General features: G+C 43.1%; 1 protein-coding gene across 3 annotated transcripts in view; it reads right to left on the reverse strand.

Moving 5' to 3' along the window:
• Positions 1 to 762: 762 nt before the first annotated feature.
• The window catches only part of STRN (striatin), an 85218-nt gene continuing 68852 nt past the window's right edge, over positions 763 to 17128 (reverse strand). For all 3 annotated transcript variants that reach the window (XM_066595935.1, XM_066595933.1, XM_066595934.1), the window contains 7 exons: positions 13526 to 13573; positions 9440 to 9561; positions 7797 to 7964; positions 7071 to 7211; positions 6050 to 6151; positions 5090 to 5176; positions 763 to 3632 (listed from right to left, as the gene is read on the reverse strand). In XM_066595935.1, the coding sequence (XP_066452032.1) occupies positions 3463 to 3632; positions 5090 to 5176; positions 6050 to 6151; positions 7071 to 7211; positions 7797 to 7964; positions 9440 to 9561; positions 13526 to 13573 (838 nt within the window). In that variant the 3' untranslated portion in view covers positions 763 to 3462. The remainder of the gene's footprint in view (positions 3633 to 5089; positions 5177 to 6049; positions 6152 to 7070; positions 7212 to 7796; positions 7965 to 9439; positions 9562 to 13525; positions 13574 to 17128) is intronic.

A 17128-nucleotide genomic window follows, 5' to 3' on the forward strand; every position in this document is an offset into this window, starting at 1 on the left:
TTTAAAGATAGAAGATTTAATAGTTCTGCATTAAATCTATGTAACACACACGTGCATAAATATTTCTCTTTTCAGAGCTGAGCCAACATGGTCTAGTACTAGAATGGTTGAACAGTTAGTATTTTAATAAATATATTCTTTGAAGACTCTACTAAAAAAAAGGGTTGTCTTTGATTAGAAAAAAAAAAAAAAGTTGTTTTTTTTAAGCCCCAGCAACCGCACCACCCTTATCCATGGCCTGTGAATACAATTCAGCCCCAATAAAAGCAACCATCCATGCCTGGACAAACCAAGATAGTCCGTAAAGCAGTTTGGCTATCTGATGCACACTGTGTATTAGTGTGCACGTAGTATAAAGGGTGAACCACGTTGCTCATTCAAAGCAGGTGCAGTGTTTTAATGTTTTAAGGTCCATTTGCAAGGGATGATTATTGATCAAATTTCATTCAAATGAACGAAATTGAGCGGTAATCATCCTGTGAAAATGCAAAAAATTGTTTACTATTCGTCCACTTTTAGTTATTGGTGACTTTGTTTTTTTTTATGTTGGCAAAGCAAAAACATTGCTGGTTCATAGGATTTTCGCTGAGTATAAGGCCTCTTTCACAGGGGTGACAGCGATATATCCACAAGAAAAATCACAGTGATATTGCATCAGAGCGATATTTCTTAGCAGTGCTCTTTTGCTTGGATTTTCTGGGGGAGCTTGAAATAGAAGCCCTACCCTGAGAAAAATCCCTAGATGCATAACCCCCCCCCCCCCCCAAAAAAAAAAAAAACACCATACAATACATCACCTAAAAGGCACTATCTGCTCCGCAGGTCCCCAGCAATTGTTTGAAGTCTTCAGATAGCACTTCCTGGAATAGAGGTTCAAAAACCCCACCTCCTTGAAGTGCTGGCTATGATTGGTTCTCCACCGCCACGGCTCAGCCAAGCACTGCAGCACTCTATGAACCAGTCACAGCCATCATATAGAATGGTTGTGATTGCTTCATCAAGTGCTGCAGAGATTGGCTGAGCCGCAGTGCTCAAGAACCAAATCAGAGCCAGGGTTTTTTGAACCTCCAATCCAGGATGTGCTGTCTGAAGACTTCAAACAATTGCTGGGGACCTGTGGAGGAGAAGTGCGGCGGAGCGGAAAATGCCTGTTAGGTGATGTAATGTGTTTTTTTTAATGCAGCTAGGGGGTTTTTTTAGAGGAAAGTTGCATCGCACAAAAACTGTATTTTCGTGCGATGCAACACAAAGGAAGGCTCCATAGGGAAACATGGGCTACAAAACATTGCGTCATGCTAAATATTGCCAGATATTTTTTTTTTTACCTCGCAATGTAGCCGCCTACAAAACATCGCTTATGTGAAAAAAACCCTTTGGAAAGTATGGGCTTCACATACATGGGATATGTAACACTGTCACATCGTGAGAAAATCACGTGATTTTCTCAGCCATGTGAAAACGGCCTAAATGCTCCCTGCTTCACATAGAATGTGAAACACTGAGCGAGAAGGCCGCAATCCAGCGCTCTAAACGCTCTGTACGAGTGCCAACGACCTTAACAGTGACGTCAGCGCTCGTGCGGTTGTTTAAATGTCTAAATGGGTCATTAGACTAATGATGCATACTAATTACACAGTGTACATCAGATAGTCAGAGAAGCTGGTGCAGCCATCTTTTTTTATCCAAGTCATGAATGGGGTTAAAAATGCTTTCAGATGCAATGATTATCATTCAAAAAATAAATAATTGAAACAAGCGAAAGTGAATGATAATCGTTTGGTCTAAACGTAAGCCAACGACTCAATGCGGAACAAGAATAATTTACTTTTCGTTTGCAGGCATAAAAACCATCGTCGACGCGTTCAGTTAACTCCAATCGTTCCGTCCCTCTCAGTCGCTTATACAGCGAACGTAAAAGACTGAAGATTCTTGTTTGAACGAGCCAACGATGTTATCTGCCTGTATAAGCAGGCTGCATGAGAGAGAACGAGCTAGTGGTAACGTCACTTGCTCATTGAAGCGATAGTTGGCCCCTCTGAATGGACCCGAAGCTGGGGGGAAAAAAACGTTGAAGTTTGAGCACTTATTTGGTAGCAATACATTTTCAAGGTGTCTGTATTTTTACAGGACTAACAGATAAACAATGCAGCTGTACGATGTGACCAACGCTTACATATACAGCACATGTACTACAGTCCACTGATAATCTAAACGGGGCAATTTATGTGCCTTGTGACATTATTAAACACTGGTCTGTGTGCGTGTTACGCAGAACTTGCACTGAACAGCCTCCAGGACATCATCCGTGTGCAGCTGAATCTCCACAGACCTTGCACATTGTATGTCCTAACCCCATCGATGAAAAACAGAGCAGAACGTTTTTCCCCTCCACACGGAGACCGCTGGTCCTTGTGAGAAAAAAAAAAAATCAGCCATCTGAATCGCCTCAGAGGCCGTCATGGACTGTAGAATATACGGCTGTGAATGAGCCCTGAAGAAAGCCTTTAACTACATGAAAAAGGATGCAAAAACTGCTCAGGATGTTAATACAAGGGCATCAATACATAAATGTAACAAGATAAAAATACTTAAAAACCATGAAGACAAGTGTGAAATTGCTGCTCTGATAAATCTCCCCATTAAAGATAACAGTACATTTAACCATTATGTTGGCAAGAAGACTCCCGTTCTACTAATGGCAGCAGCTGCATTTCATATCCAAAATGGACCTTTGATGTATTCAACACATTGAACCCCTTTTAGAAATTTATTTTGATATTTTTACCTAGAAGTACATTCAAAGAACACAACAAATACTAAACAAAAGCAGTTGGAATAAAAGTGTGTTCTTTTGTCTTGTTTTTACACTGATTTCACTTGTTACAATCGACCCAAACGGGCTGGGAAACGCTTACTTCCTTTCTCAATCAACAGCTCCACTTTGAGAAGAATGCACAATGAGAACGGCCAAGTCAGAGGTCCATGGTCTCCACCAAATAACGCCTGCAGGAGCTGTAAGTGAGAAAGGCAAGTACTTGCCCACTGTGTTTCCTATATTGTAGTTATTTGCCATTCCACTGGCAGGGTTTTGTTTTTTCTTTGTCCCATTTGTTACAACCGCAGAATCACGCCAGACGTTGGAAACTATAGTTTGATCCAGGCCTGCCTGGTCAAATGTGCACTCTTAAAAATGAAATGCTGCTACTGTAGCTCAGAGGTCATTTGAAAGACAGAATCCTGGCTCCAAGCACAAGTCAAGTTCACAGCACCCTGAACAAACCATTAGTTTAGAAAACAGCACCCCGCAAAACTAAGCCCACAACTTTTGTTTTTTGCATCTTATCCCGATTATCGAACACAAGAAAAGAAAGGCCGGTTAAATCAAATCTTCGGTCGTTAGTAGCATGTCTCTGGCTTCATGTGGCTGCTTCAGTAAATTAAAAACTACAGGAAAGCATGGTGTCATACAAAAACTTTGGCAAGAGCATCTGCGCCCGCACTGGCTATGTAGCATTTGGAAGGGTGGAATGCCACATCGTGAATAGATTCATCCGATTTCTTGCGGTGGGCGGTGAATTCCTGTATGCAGGTCTTGCTTTCTAAGTTCCATAGACGTATTGAACAGTCATGACCTGTTAAAAAAAAAATAAGGAACGCACATTAATGGACTAAAAGCAGCAATAAGGTGCATATAAAGATACATCATAACAGACTGTTGTAACAACTGTACATTTATCCAGCACACTTCCACCAAAAATGGTCGACCTCTCAAAACTATGATAACCGTGACGCTTTTGCCCATGGGATTTTTGTGATATTACAGCTTACTATATCCTTTGATTAAGGATTCAACTTCCTTAGTGATCAAATTCTTTAGTGATCAACGCGTGAACGGGTGCACAAACCAATATTTGTGCGCCCGTTCAGACGGCACGGGCCCCGGAGCATACACGCCAAGCCAACAATGCCGTTGGGCCTCCCCTCCCTCCCCCTCGGTGGTTCTACTCTCTCTTCCCAACCAGCGGTGTGCAATGGGAGGGGGTGGGACGGTGGCTGCCAACAGGTTAGCTCCACCCCCTCCCAACACAAACAGCCAGAGAGGAAGAGGAAAGAGGGAGGGAATTTAGCAGTCACGCTGCTAAACTCCCACCCACCTCCCTTCTCCGGCTGCCGTCATTGGCTCCCATAGGAGCCCATGCAGCGGCTGACGTATTCCGGACAGAAGGATAGTTCCAGGACAAGCTTTGTGGGCCAGCGTGAAAGTGCTTGGCGCTACATTGGCCCAGCTGGGTGCTTTCATGCCGCTGGAATACGGCCATGTGATCTGATGCATTGGAATCCAATGCTGTGAAAACGGCGGGCGATATATGCTTGTGTGAAAGAGGCCTGAAAAGGGGGAAGGCCAGGTTGTAAATTAAAAATAGGAAGGGGATAAGATCTATAATTTTTTTTAACCAGGAAAAGATAGGGAGAGGCAGGTCAGGTTGCCCTTTTTAGGCAGTTACTCCCCTTGTTCATCCAGGTATTAAAGTTTGGGACATTATAGGGTGCAGTTATAGTAATCAAATGTCTATAAAAAAAACCTAATAATTTTAATCAAAGGATACAGCACACTTTTCTGTGAATTACTAAAAACATTTTTGTGGCCAGCCATGACTATTTTGGCGTAAGAGGGAGGGGGGGGGGGGGGGGTCAATTATTCCTGATAGTCTGTGAGCATTACAGAATCACTGCAACAATGGTTACAGCTCATAGACAAGAGCAGTACCATTTAGCTAGAAAATGGAAGGTGGTGTCCTTAACCTGGAGAACCCATTGCCATGCAGCACTTCCACCCTGAGCCTTGGGGCAGCTGTTTGCAACTTATGAAGGCTGTAAGGTGCAGGACATGCAGCAGCATTAGAGCAGAGCCAGTCAGTCACACTAGCTCTCTCCCAATCAGCGGTGTCAGAACTTCTGTTAGAAATCTGATGGGGATTTTTCCAAGCAGATTCCGCCTCTAACACCAGTGACAGAAATCCGTAGCAGAGTATTAAAATGTTTTAATGGAGTGTTCATTAGCGTTGAAATCCATAGTAGCAATACTCACTGCCAGACATCAGGTACAAGCCATTCGGATCCACAGCTAAACTTGTTACTGCATCTAAATGTGCAACCATTGAATGGATGAGTTTCCCTAAAAAGAGGGGTGGAAAAAAAATGTTACAATTAACAAAAATGGGATGTGTGGAAAGAGCTGCATTTACACGGCTGTCTTTCAATCAAAACAGACGTGTCTGTGGGGCACAGTTGATATCTGACATACAAGTACAGCAACGTGTCATCCGTTTCATCATATCAACGACCACATATAGATACAAGCGTTGATCTGACTATCTAATGTTTCTGGCTACTATTCTTCACATGCACAGTGCAGACATTGTGCCGCATCTCACAATACCTGGAAGTAGTAGGCATGCAGACAAGAAAAACTAAAAAGGAGGCCACCAGAAAGGGTCGGCTCTACAGACGTGTTATAAAGAGGCTATAAATGAAGCTGTAAAGCTCCCTACAACTGCTTCCTAAGAACTTTTGAAAACAGCAAAAGTGACATTGGATTTAGTGGAAAATTATTAAAAGTTGTTTTCCAGGCAGCATCGGCTGTCAGTGCCAGGAAACACCGGGGTAAGAGTGGAAGCCGCAAGCGCAGCTCACACTGAAATCAATGGGAGCTACCTTGCAACTGCAGGCTGGGGTCCCACTGATTTCAATAAGAGCTGTACCTGCAATTACAAGCACCGGCCACTACGCGGCGCTCACAGCAGCAGCTTGCGCTCTGACAGCCGCCACTGCCTGGAAAACCGCTTTAATGCTAGTTCATATTTTCTGTACCTGCATAATGAGTAATGTGTGGGCTGTATGCATTACTGTAATTACAACAGTAGCAGGTCTTTCAGTTATCACTTTTATGGAATGCTATCCATCTCTTTCAAGGTATAAGGTATCTCAGAATGCAGCCGCCATTCTCAGTATTCTGATACTAGGTAAACCATTTCAATCTAATCCATACCTGTATTGTTGTCATAAAACTTGATGTGACGATCTTCATGAGCAGTAATGGTAATTGGAAGAGTAGGATGGCTAATTACCCGGTTTATCTGGCAGCTTGAAGCTACAGGAGACAAGTCGCACACATTAGTCTCCATAGATACACAGCATACACCTAGCAGTACAAAATCTATTTAGCTTCCATTTAGAAACTCTAAACCTTTCTCTTCGTTACCCTTCCTGCATATACAGACCATTGCTAAGGAGAATTCTAGTTTGTCTTCTTACAATTTGCTCATGCAGGGTTGGTGGCCACATTAAACAGAAACCACAAGACACCCTAATTCTTAGGGTAGATAGACACGGGCAAGGGATATGGATGGAACTCACACTTGTTAATAGCACATTCATTTCAATAAATTGAAGTAAAAGCAGAAGGAAAGGTTGCAGCCCGTTGTCTGCTCTCCCGACAGTCTTCAGTGGCCCTCAGAGTGTGGTACAGGCATTTTTGTTCATGCCATAACCTTCCCTCCACAAATCAGAGTACATCTGCCCTCCGACTGGCACATGTAGGCACTGGGGGATAGTAGAGGAGCTTCTGATCATCCTCTACACCCCGTCACGCTATTTGCTGACTTCATAAAACTGTCTCTGTAAGATTGGTGCCCTACGCTGCAGCTTTTTGAGCCAAAGCCAGCAAAAGCCTTATACTTCATTCTCCTGCTGGATCCACTTCTGGCTTTGGCTCAAGACTGCATCAAAAACTGCAGTGAGTTTCCAAACACTGTGTGTGACACCACCCCTAAGCGTTTACCGGCATCTGGATCACAGATCCTCTCCATCTCTTCAGTTCTGACACTTTTGTGAAATTCTGTGCATTTACATACAAGTGGCATGTATGAACTCTGCACATATGCAACTTTTACTTTGACGCACAATATCTTTCTAAAAAGGCTCGGCTTGGGTCTGATTTGCAGTCATAACTACAGCCAAACACACAACGCAAAAAAGGGGTGTTAAAGTGCTGATAATATAATACATACCAGTTTCTATACAAGACTCTAATGTTAAAACTTTCTGCCGTGTCTCCATATTGAAAATACTTGTGTGCCCGCTATCAAATGATGCAACCATGTGAGCTGGGTCACTGCTTACTAGGTCCACAGAGGAAGGGATGCCTAATTCTGAAGGAAATAAATGGAGTTAGTTCACCAGAACATACACAATAAGTTGTTGACAAGCAAACAAAACCTACATGAACTAGTATATAGCAGTCTGTGAAACAGTCCTGGACATCGGAGCTCTCCTCTGCATACTGTAAGATTCATGTGGGCACTGCAGTACGACTGGGATTTTCTTGTTGTGGACACCATACTGTGTCAACAGCGCTACCATTACTACTACTGGCACTGCTACTCTGCTTACAGTACTTCATGGATCCAAAGGTGGGTAAAACTGCAAGGTAGGCCATGTGGCCTTGTGTGGGCATTACTGCATCTATCTGGCCACCTTTGCTATACTGAATATGTTCGATACTTTCTAGTGAATATTCAGAGTAATGCGCTACATAGAGGTTTTGGCAGCAATGATGCAGGTTTATGAGACTTCTCTGATAAAAGCACAGATCTACATGTGGAAATAATTGGAAAAAAGCATTTCCCAAAATAAAATACGCAATATGCAGCTTTCAACTTGCACACAGATATGTCCAAAGGCTACAACGAAATGCGGAGTCACCAATTTGTGCATTAATATGGTAATTCCATTACCTTGGTTATCATTAAATATACTTAATGCAGGGGCGGCTTCTAATGCATTCCATACTCTAATCGTGCCATCTGCTGCAGCGGACAACAAACGCTGATGAGCTGTGCTATACACCAAGCCCCATATAGCGTCGGTGTGGCCTTCAAACGCACCTCGTAGAACCGAAGGATCTGTTTGGAGAGAAGGAGAGAGGGGTTATCACTAGGAAATTCACTTCAATAAACTTAGCAGGAAGTTGTGCGGCGCTGCAAATCAGCAATCTGTCCATAATATCCAGACAATTTAAGTAACTGGTAGGAAGTGCGATCGCATATATGTGCACAATTGTTTGCAGTAGAGTAAGCCCAGCAATGCAAACTCAAAGGTCATTTTACACCACACCAACAGAGGCCAATGTGCAGTAAACTGGTGATTAATGTGCAGCATGGATATGGAGGAGAAATGTATTAGGCCGACTGACTGTATTAGTAAGACTGACCAGTTTTAACTACTACTGCACAGGAGAAAGAAGCCCCAAAGTCATTAAAATCTGCAAGTCTTCTAACCAATCTAGCGCATCTTTTGGCTGTTCGTACGACAGAAATTCAAAGATATGAGCTGGTATACACATTTGTGCCATAATTTAAACCAAATTAGGCATAAACTACAGTAAATCTGTCAGACTGTGGAAGCCCAACCACATTTTCAAGGTTCCCCTTCTTGTTGACGGCACAGAACTCTATGATGACCTGCATTGTACGACACGCAGTATTATCTTTATTGTAATTGTAAATCAATGTAGGAAGCAATATCTGACCACATATGAAACTTTTAATAGGTAATACAGGAATCTGATAGGTTGGCCCTTCTCAGTAGAAATAATGTATTTGCAAAAGTTACTTTATCTAGCTCCTGAACAAAGCTGATTTACACAGAACGATAAGTGTTCCGATTACCGCAATCCAGTTAGAATATGAAGATTATCGTTCAATGTAAATGCGTGCATCGACTAAACAACGAATGAGAAATAAAAGAACTTCTCGTTCTTCATTCAGTTTCTGCATGTATTTACACTAAACAACGTATCGGTCCATGTCATCAGGCAGTATCACTTATGAACGACTGCCTGTTTACTGTGAATGGAGGCGGGCGGGAATAAGCCCCGTCCCCACTGCACCTCCATTCACTGAGCGATGCTCGTTGCCATGTAAAATCACAGGAATGATTATCGCTGTGACGGCCTGTCGGGCATCATGATCAGATCATCCTGCGTAAAAGCGCTTTAAATGATTAATAGAGTGTAAACACCATAATAGCACCAATACTGCTCACCAGTCAAAACATTGTTAGATGTCACAGCATGGCTTCTGTAAGACACTGAGGCCTTGACAGAGTGTAACAAGACAGCACCTGGCTGTAGATCAGATCTCCTTCCACTTCCTGTGATATTGATTTTGCCAAAAAGAAATAGGTTCCGCTTCTTGGCAAGTGCTGCGTAGTTTGCCATCTACGACACTATACAGCTGGGATCTGCTTCACGCAATCAACCTTTTGCAGCATGAACTTACATAAAGTTCTTGAGATCCAGATGGAGCAGCGGCTCTCCTTACCTCTACTCATAGCTTAAATAACTACAAAGTAATATATTTATCCCAGATGGCCATACCATAAGAATCATATGGATCCACATTAGGATTCGGTGTGTTCCAGCTCTGGATGAGCCCATCTGTTCCTCCGCTGTAACATTGCTCCCCATTATTACTCATTACTACACATAGAACTGGACCCCTGAAAAACAAGAATTATAGGCATTATTATTCCACAGTGCTTACAAAGACGGGAAATACAGAGACAAAAGTACAAACATTACAGAACCACGGTTACATGTAGTAATCAGTTGATGGAAACAATAGGGGTGAGGGTCCTGCTCCAACGAGCTTACATACTACAAGTAATGGGGTGATACAGAAGGTAAAGGCCTGGAGATGTGCACGGTATGGCGGGGTGGAGATGGGCACGGTATGGCAAGGTGGAGAGTGAGGGATGCTATACACAGACAAGGGTCAGACATTAAGTGGTGTGACTGCAGGGGGCAGTTAATAGTGGCTAGCAGGGATTGCAGTCAATAGGTCAGGGAACATGTTATCAGGTGGCATACAGAGGAGTTTGGTTAGGAGATATGGTATGCCTCCCTGAAGAGGTGCGTTTTTAGAGCACGCCTGAAGTTTTGTGAGTTATGGATTGCCCAGATAGCCTTTGTTAGTGCGTTCCAGAGGACTGGTGCTGCTCTGGAGAAGTCTTGGAGGTGGGAAAGAGGTTCGAATGGAAGGGGCACTCAGTCTGGTTTCATTAGCGGAGCGTAGAGCCCGGGCTGGGTGATGGATTGAGATGAAGGAGGCAATGTAGGGCATCGCTGCGCTGTTGAGGGCTTAATGAATGAAGGTAGGGAGTTTAAATTGAATTCTGTATTTAACAGGCAGCCAGTGCAGTGACCGGCACAGGGAAAGGCTTCCGAGTAGCGGCTGGACAGGAAGATGAGCCTGGCTGCCACATTCAGGATGGATTGGACGGGGTAAAGTCTGGCGCGGGGAGGCCTATCAGCAAGGAGTTGCAATAAATCGAGTCCAGAGTGGATGAGGGCAACAGTGTTTTTAGCGTGTCCATGGTACGAAAAGTGTGGATTAAAAGCTGCTGCTACCATTCCTCCCTACTGCAGCCATTTGCCTATCCGAGAAATGGCCCGTCTCAGTCTAGGCTATACACAGGAAGTCTAAGACACGCCTCCCCACGCCTTTCAGATGGCACCGATGACAGATCCATGACTGTCAGGAGGCTGGATAGTGGCTGTCAACATTTACACTACGTGGTGCATGCCATACAAATAAAAAATTGCAGTTTTTGCATGCCCCAAAATTGAATATTAAAATCGAATTAGATGCACTTCCAAAACCTGGTGCTAATTATAAACAAATAAAGACAACTCTTCCTATAGAAATTTAAACCCTCACACAGCTTTTGGCTAGGTGCCGTCTGTGTTATTTCACGGAGAGCACACAGCCCCATTTCAGCGCTATGAGGCTATGCACATTGATTTTTCGAATGTATTGAATGACTACGTGAAAAAGTCATGACATATCCTATTCCCGCCCAATTCCTGCATGAGAAATAGAAAAACCCAATGCACCTCAATATGTATTGTCCATGTAAACAGACACAGACTGGTGTACATGTACTGCCCAAGTCTCTTTAGCTTAACTCACAGCTAGCCTTATTAATAGGGAAAAAATGTAAAGAAAGTTATAGCTCTTGGAATGAGCAAAAATTGAAAATTGCTTGATCTCAAAGGCCCAAGTTAAGAAGAGCTTTAAAAAAAGTGTTTATTACAAAGTGTTAGCACTTCATAAGTCAACACCTTTACCTAGATAAGTACTGACCCCCTTTATTTCCGTCTCCGGATTTGGCATGTACTACACCATGAATTTGCTAAAAGCCGATTCCTATCAATATTTGGTTTCAAACACACTGAAAATAATTAGTTTACAGACTGATAGAAATAGAAGGATATGCTGATACTATGAATGTAGTAATTGCTGTATTATGCATAGCAGCTCTTGACTTCTAGGTAAAAGTAACAGTGATTGTGGTAATCCCCACCCAATACCGGTTCTTAATCTAATAATGTTTGCGAACCACAAATGAAAACTGATTTTTCATATGCAGGTGGGGAAAAGACTGCTGTGGTGCCATCTCTGTGACTCGGAGCTCCGTTCCGGCTGCATCTTAAAAGTGTCTGTTTTCAAACACCTCAGGATTTCAGAATAAAACATACATGGGCACAATGTGCCTACCTCTCCCAGGGTCATGCTGCCCATAATTTGGGCAGTATGAACCTGGCAATAGGTACCCTTTAAAAGCTATAGTTTTTTTTTTGTCTTAAACTATTGGCAACAAAATATTATGTAGCAGATGAATTTAAGAGAAAGTGATGGAATCGCCATGCTAATCTCCGGTCACTCTTTGAAAAACTTAAAGGGCAAACGCTTCACCTTTCAATTGAACTAAATTGGTTAAGGCGCCTCACAAAACACGACTCCCAATGTAAAAGGGAAATGAGCTGTCAACAGTGATGAAGTTATTGCAGATGAAGGACCGTACTAACATACAAATGTCGCTGGCCTGTATAATTCTGGTGTTGAGCAGCCCTGATCTTTGGTTGTGCTCACATTACCAGTGTAGCCGGTCTGGGACTGGTTGTCTCACAGCATCATTGCTTCCATTACAAACAATGACACCAGTGTGAACAGCCTAACACATGTCAAAGCTATTTATTTAATATTGGATTTACCAGGAGCGCTGGCGATGTACGAGCGGTTATAATGGTCAATGTTTCATAGAAATCATTCACACGGCTGTATGCGTAAAACATTGCGTGTATCACCGCTGTGTGAGCCGGTGGTCAAGTGGCTATTTCTGCACAGGGCAGTGATTGTGCACTGTGCATGACAGCGTATCACACACATGCTGTCCTGGTTTGTTTTAATTCCCTGCTCTGTTGCTTTGCGGCGCTGCATATTAAACGCCGCACATACGCAATGTATCGCTATGTACAGCATTTAAAACACCACCCATAGAAATCAATAAGGCTGTATGAGCATTACTGCGGTAAAATAAAACCTGCTGCGGTTTTTTACGCTCGTATTATACGCAATAACTACAGCTAGTGTGAGTTGGACAATGAAAATCAATATAAAGTACTTTCATTGACTACATTTACCATGTATTATGCACATGTACATTGCGCGCGTGTAATCCGTGGTGAAATTAAGTTCTTGTGAATAAGCCCTAAGGTTGCATTACCACAGCTGATAAGTAGATGTGCCCCAGGTTCTTGGGCACTAATGGCATTGCACAGAAAGAAACACCCTGTCCGTGTGCTGTGCAAGGCACTACATATTGCAATCCCGATTCGCACATTGAATCGCACAAAAATTGGACCTGTATAAATTAACCCAATGGAAACAATAGGTTAATACCGCGTTTCCTAGATAATAAGCCCTACTCTGATTTTCAGAGGGGGCTTGAAATATAAGCCCTAGCTAAACTACATAAAAAAAAACAAAAAACAAACAAACAAAAAAAAAACTCCGCAATCTTCACCTAGCTGGTGGCGTCTTGGTCCCTCGCACTGTGCTCGATCATTCACAGCCTTTCAGTGAATGACATCACTCAATGGCTGTGACTGGATTATGAGCACCGTTGCTCAGCCAATCACAGCACTCTCTTGCTGGAGGCTAGGTATTCAAAGCCCTATTACCAGGAAGAGAATGCTATGTCAATGCTGAGCAATACAGAGCAGCCAGACGCAGCGCCAGGGATCAGTGCGAGGGACCCAGACTCCACCAGCTAGGAGAGTATAAGCCACTCCCCAAAAATAAAACACTGCCTCATTTGGGGCAAAATTAATATAAGACAGTGTCTTATTTTCAGGGAAACACGATAGATGGCGAGTGTTCTGTGCATCGCGCAAATGCTCTGAACTTGCACCATTTTCTCTGCCATGTAAATACGACCTTAAGAGTGCATGTGGGCATCCACAAGTGGTGCCTTCACCGTATGCACTAGCCACCGGGGTGTGATTATGACAGTAGGGCTTAACATTGTTTAAGTGCTCCTGTAGAAGCTGACCCAAGGTGAAAGATTATGAAATACTGAGCATGAAGTTAAAACCCACAAGTGATTGATGTTTTATTACCTGTGTGCTCTGAAGGTGTATATTGGTTCCACATCAAGAGAAGTGCTCCTAAGATGGAAAAGTAAAACTTTAGGAAAAGCTCATACATAAATATAGCAATAGATACACAATAGATACACAATGATTTAGAATGAAGAATTAAACAGTTCTTATATTTTAGTTTAGCACATAAACTGCGGAACTAAAATACATTAAATACACAGTTCACCTGTGCAGCCACTTCCAGTACAGAACCAAAAGGTTAACTCTAAATTACTAGGATTTATGCACAGATTACTAATAGTGTGTTAGGGCTTAAAAGGCTACTGGTAAAAATACAATCTACTGCAATACTGAAGAATTGTAGTATATATTTGTACATATGATCAACAATCGCAAGTACTCTAAGGGGGCAAAGTAAACAACAGGTTTAATAAAAAATGTAAATATCAAAAGAAAAAAAAAAATAATTAAAAAGTTCAAAAACCCCGTTCCTAATACATTAAGCCTGGGTTCACACGGGGCGGATTTGCCGCGGAAATTCCGTGCGGAATTTCGCCGCGGCAAATCTGCATGCGGCTGCTAACCCGGGATTAGTCAGCCATGTGAACGAGATTTCTGAGAAATCTCGTCCACACGGACGGCAAATTCGCTGTGGCTAAGCCGGCAGAAGCCGCTGCTGTGGCGCGGATTTGCCGTCTGCAGCATGTCCATTTTTTCCCCTCGCTGCGTCTGCTCTCTTCTCTATGGGAGCGAAGGCAGCAGTGGAAGAGCGAGCGGCCAGGCCGCTTTAAAGCCGCCGTGGGTTTTGCAGCGGCGGTTCTCCGGCGGAAATTTCGCGTTTTTCCACTGCGGCCAAACCGCAAAATTTCCACCAAGAATCCGCCCTGTGAGAACCCAGCCTAAAATTATAATTGACACAACTGTAACACTTCAAAATATAAAAATAAATACCACACACAGTAGACAACATAGGAAATATACTAACTATATATATATATAAAAAAAAAAAAAAAAATTACACACACACACACACACACACACACACACACACACACACACACACACACACGTTATTCTGCCACTGAAAAAAACTGAAGTGATCAAAAAGTTGTACCCCACATTGGTACCAATAAGAAAGTACAGCTTGCCCCGCAAAAAACAAGTGCTCACACAGCCACATCCATGAACAATAAAGTAATAGGGGGGAGGGGGGGGGGGGGGGGGGGGTCATAATGTGGCCAAAAAAATAAAAGCATGCAACTGGTGTTTGGGGAGCTGGCAGGATGCATTTTTTATTCTCACCCACTCCTGCGTTGTCAGACGGAAGAGGAATTGCATGGCAATTTGAAGAGAGTCAGATTTTTGTGCCACATGCAGACTTCACCAGATGACAACCCCGGATTGGAAGAGTGGGCGACTATTTAAGAAAAAAAAACAAAAACACTAACACCCCTCCCCCCTGCTCTCCACTGGCTCCCCAAATAGCACCGTTATTTAGCTATGGCACTGCTCAGAAATAACAGGTTTCCTTTAACAGTTAGTAACATGAATGACTTGTCACCGGAAGAGTTGCCAAAGCCACTGTCACTCAGCAGCAAGATGTGCTACTACACTTCATGTGTACCTAGCTTTTCAGATAACTTCAGAAAACATTGCCATGTGTACAGATATATGGCTATATGGGACTTGCATCCTATATTTTCCCTCTCTTCGGGGTACATATCTGATTATCAGTCCTCTCGGAACTGGTTGGAGCAGCCTGCCTGCTGTACTATTTTCTACAGACTGTACACCAAGAACTGCAGAGATACTAGTCTCGAAATGCCCAACACACATACAGACCTAAAATTATCAGTGTACAGCTAGAGTGAGCAGTGGAGATGTGATTTCTGTAGCTAAAACAAGGTACAACAGTCACATTCGCCGCAGACAGTTTGTGAGAGTCTCTCCTTCCTTCTGCCCTTTACATTTCAATGACGCATCCCCCTTCCACACCTATTCTAATGTCTATCATTAGACAGCCAGCAGTGGACAACCAGCTAGGAGGAAAGGTGATTTTTCAGCACAAAAATATCATTTAAGATAAACAGCAGATTTGCTAACTATCCTATTGGCTATCAAGTTGTTAGAAAAGTTAGTGACCATTTCCATCCAAAGTGCTTTATTTCAATAGGAGAGTACAAGCTTAGAACAGCCCTTGACTGACATCACTATCCAAGCAGTCAGGATTAGAAGACCTATGCAATCGATGCTTGCACCATATTGCTTTTACATATTTAACAAGACCTAAACAGCTTCTAGGCTCTGGCTGCCATTGGTTTACAATAGTAGACAGAATTAAACTTTGAGGCTTTTTCTTAAGATCAGCATAATCAATGCCTGGAAGTATTTTACGTGACTTGCTGGTCATAATATCCATTAACATCCATTAAAAAGACTATTTTAGTCAATTCTATTGACTTTCTAATCAAGCCTCAGTGACAATGTGGAGCATGCTGTTAGATACTGCAGCCAAGTAGAGGCGAGGCCTTTAATGTTAATAAACCGAGGGCTACCAGAAATTCAGTTACAGAGAGTAATGACATAATTGATGCCAACACTATAAAAGCACATTGGACCAATTTCTAAGCCATGGATAATTGTTCAGTTACTGTGACATTTGCTTCCTACAGTTTGAAGGGGTTCTGTTCATTCAAAATCAAATGGCAGAACAGGAAAGCTGAAAACTCGAAGCCTTCGTTTCACCATCTGCAGATTTAGTCTGTTCAATGCCAGCCTGTGATTGCTGCCTCCATGGCGCGGATTCAAGGTACCCGGAGTGTCAGCTTACAGTTTTGCAATTTTGGGTGCTTTCACATCTGCAGTGAGGATTCAGTTATCCTGCGTCATTCAGATCCCGTCTGAACTGGTACGTCTTATGACGGAACCGAACAGCACCAAATTAATAATGGAGTCTATTCGGTACCTGGCATTTTACTGGAAGAAAAAGCACTGCATGCTGATATTTTGTGCCGGATCTGTGATGGAACCCCTGACCAAAGGGTCCAGCGCAGAGGTGAAGCCACCATTATGGTATGGTTTCTGTAGCTCCCAGCAATCAGCCATTACTGGGAGTCATTCATTTCTCCACTATTCCAATCAATGGCTCACCACAGTGCATGGACAAGTCTTGTCCTCCAGAGCGTTTCTGCGTTCTGGCACATAGATAGGGGACCCCACCAAGTTCCTTAAAAGGGTATGTGGAGAGGGTTGGATTCCTAAAGCGTCCATACAGTCAGAGGAGGGCTCCATTAAGCCAGATCACTTTACTTCCAGTGGTAGTCATGGAGACATAGGACACTTTAAGACTATAGTTTCTCCAACGGGAAGAAGCCATAGTCTAAAACTGCTACCAGAGATGCAATTCCCATTACTACACAACAATTGTCTCCTCTATTAACCCCTTAACGCCACAGGACGTAAGGTTACGTCATGGCAGGATGGTACTTAATGTCATGTAACCTTACGTCATGTGGATGTCACGGGATCTGAAGAGATCCTGTAGCATCCGGCAGCAGGAACCAGCTGTTACTGATAACCAGCCTCCCGCTGCAACAGCAGGGGTGCATCGGGACAGCGACC

The sequence above is a fragment of the Eleutherodactylus coqui genome, chromosome 3 (assembly GCF_035609145.1).
Source record: "Eleutherodactylus coqui strain aEleCoq1 chromosome 3, aEleCoq1.hap1, whole genome shotgun sequence".
NCBI lineage: Eukaryota > Metazoa > Chordata > Amphibia > Anura > Eleutherodactylidae > Eleutherodactylus > Eleutherodactylus coqui.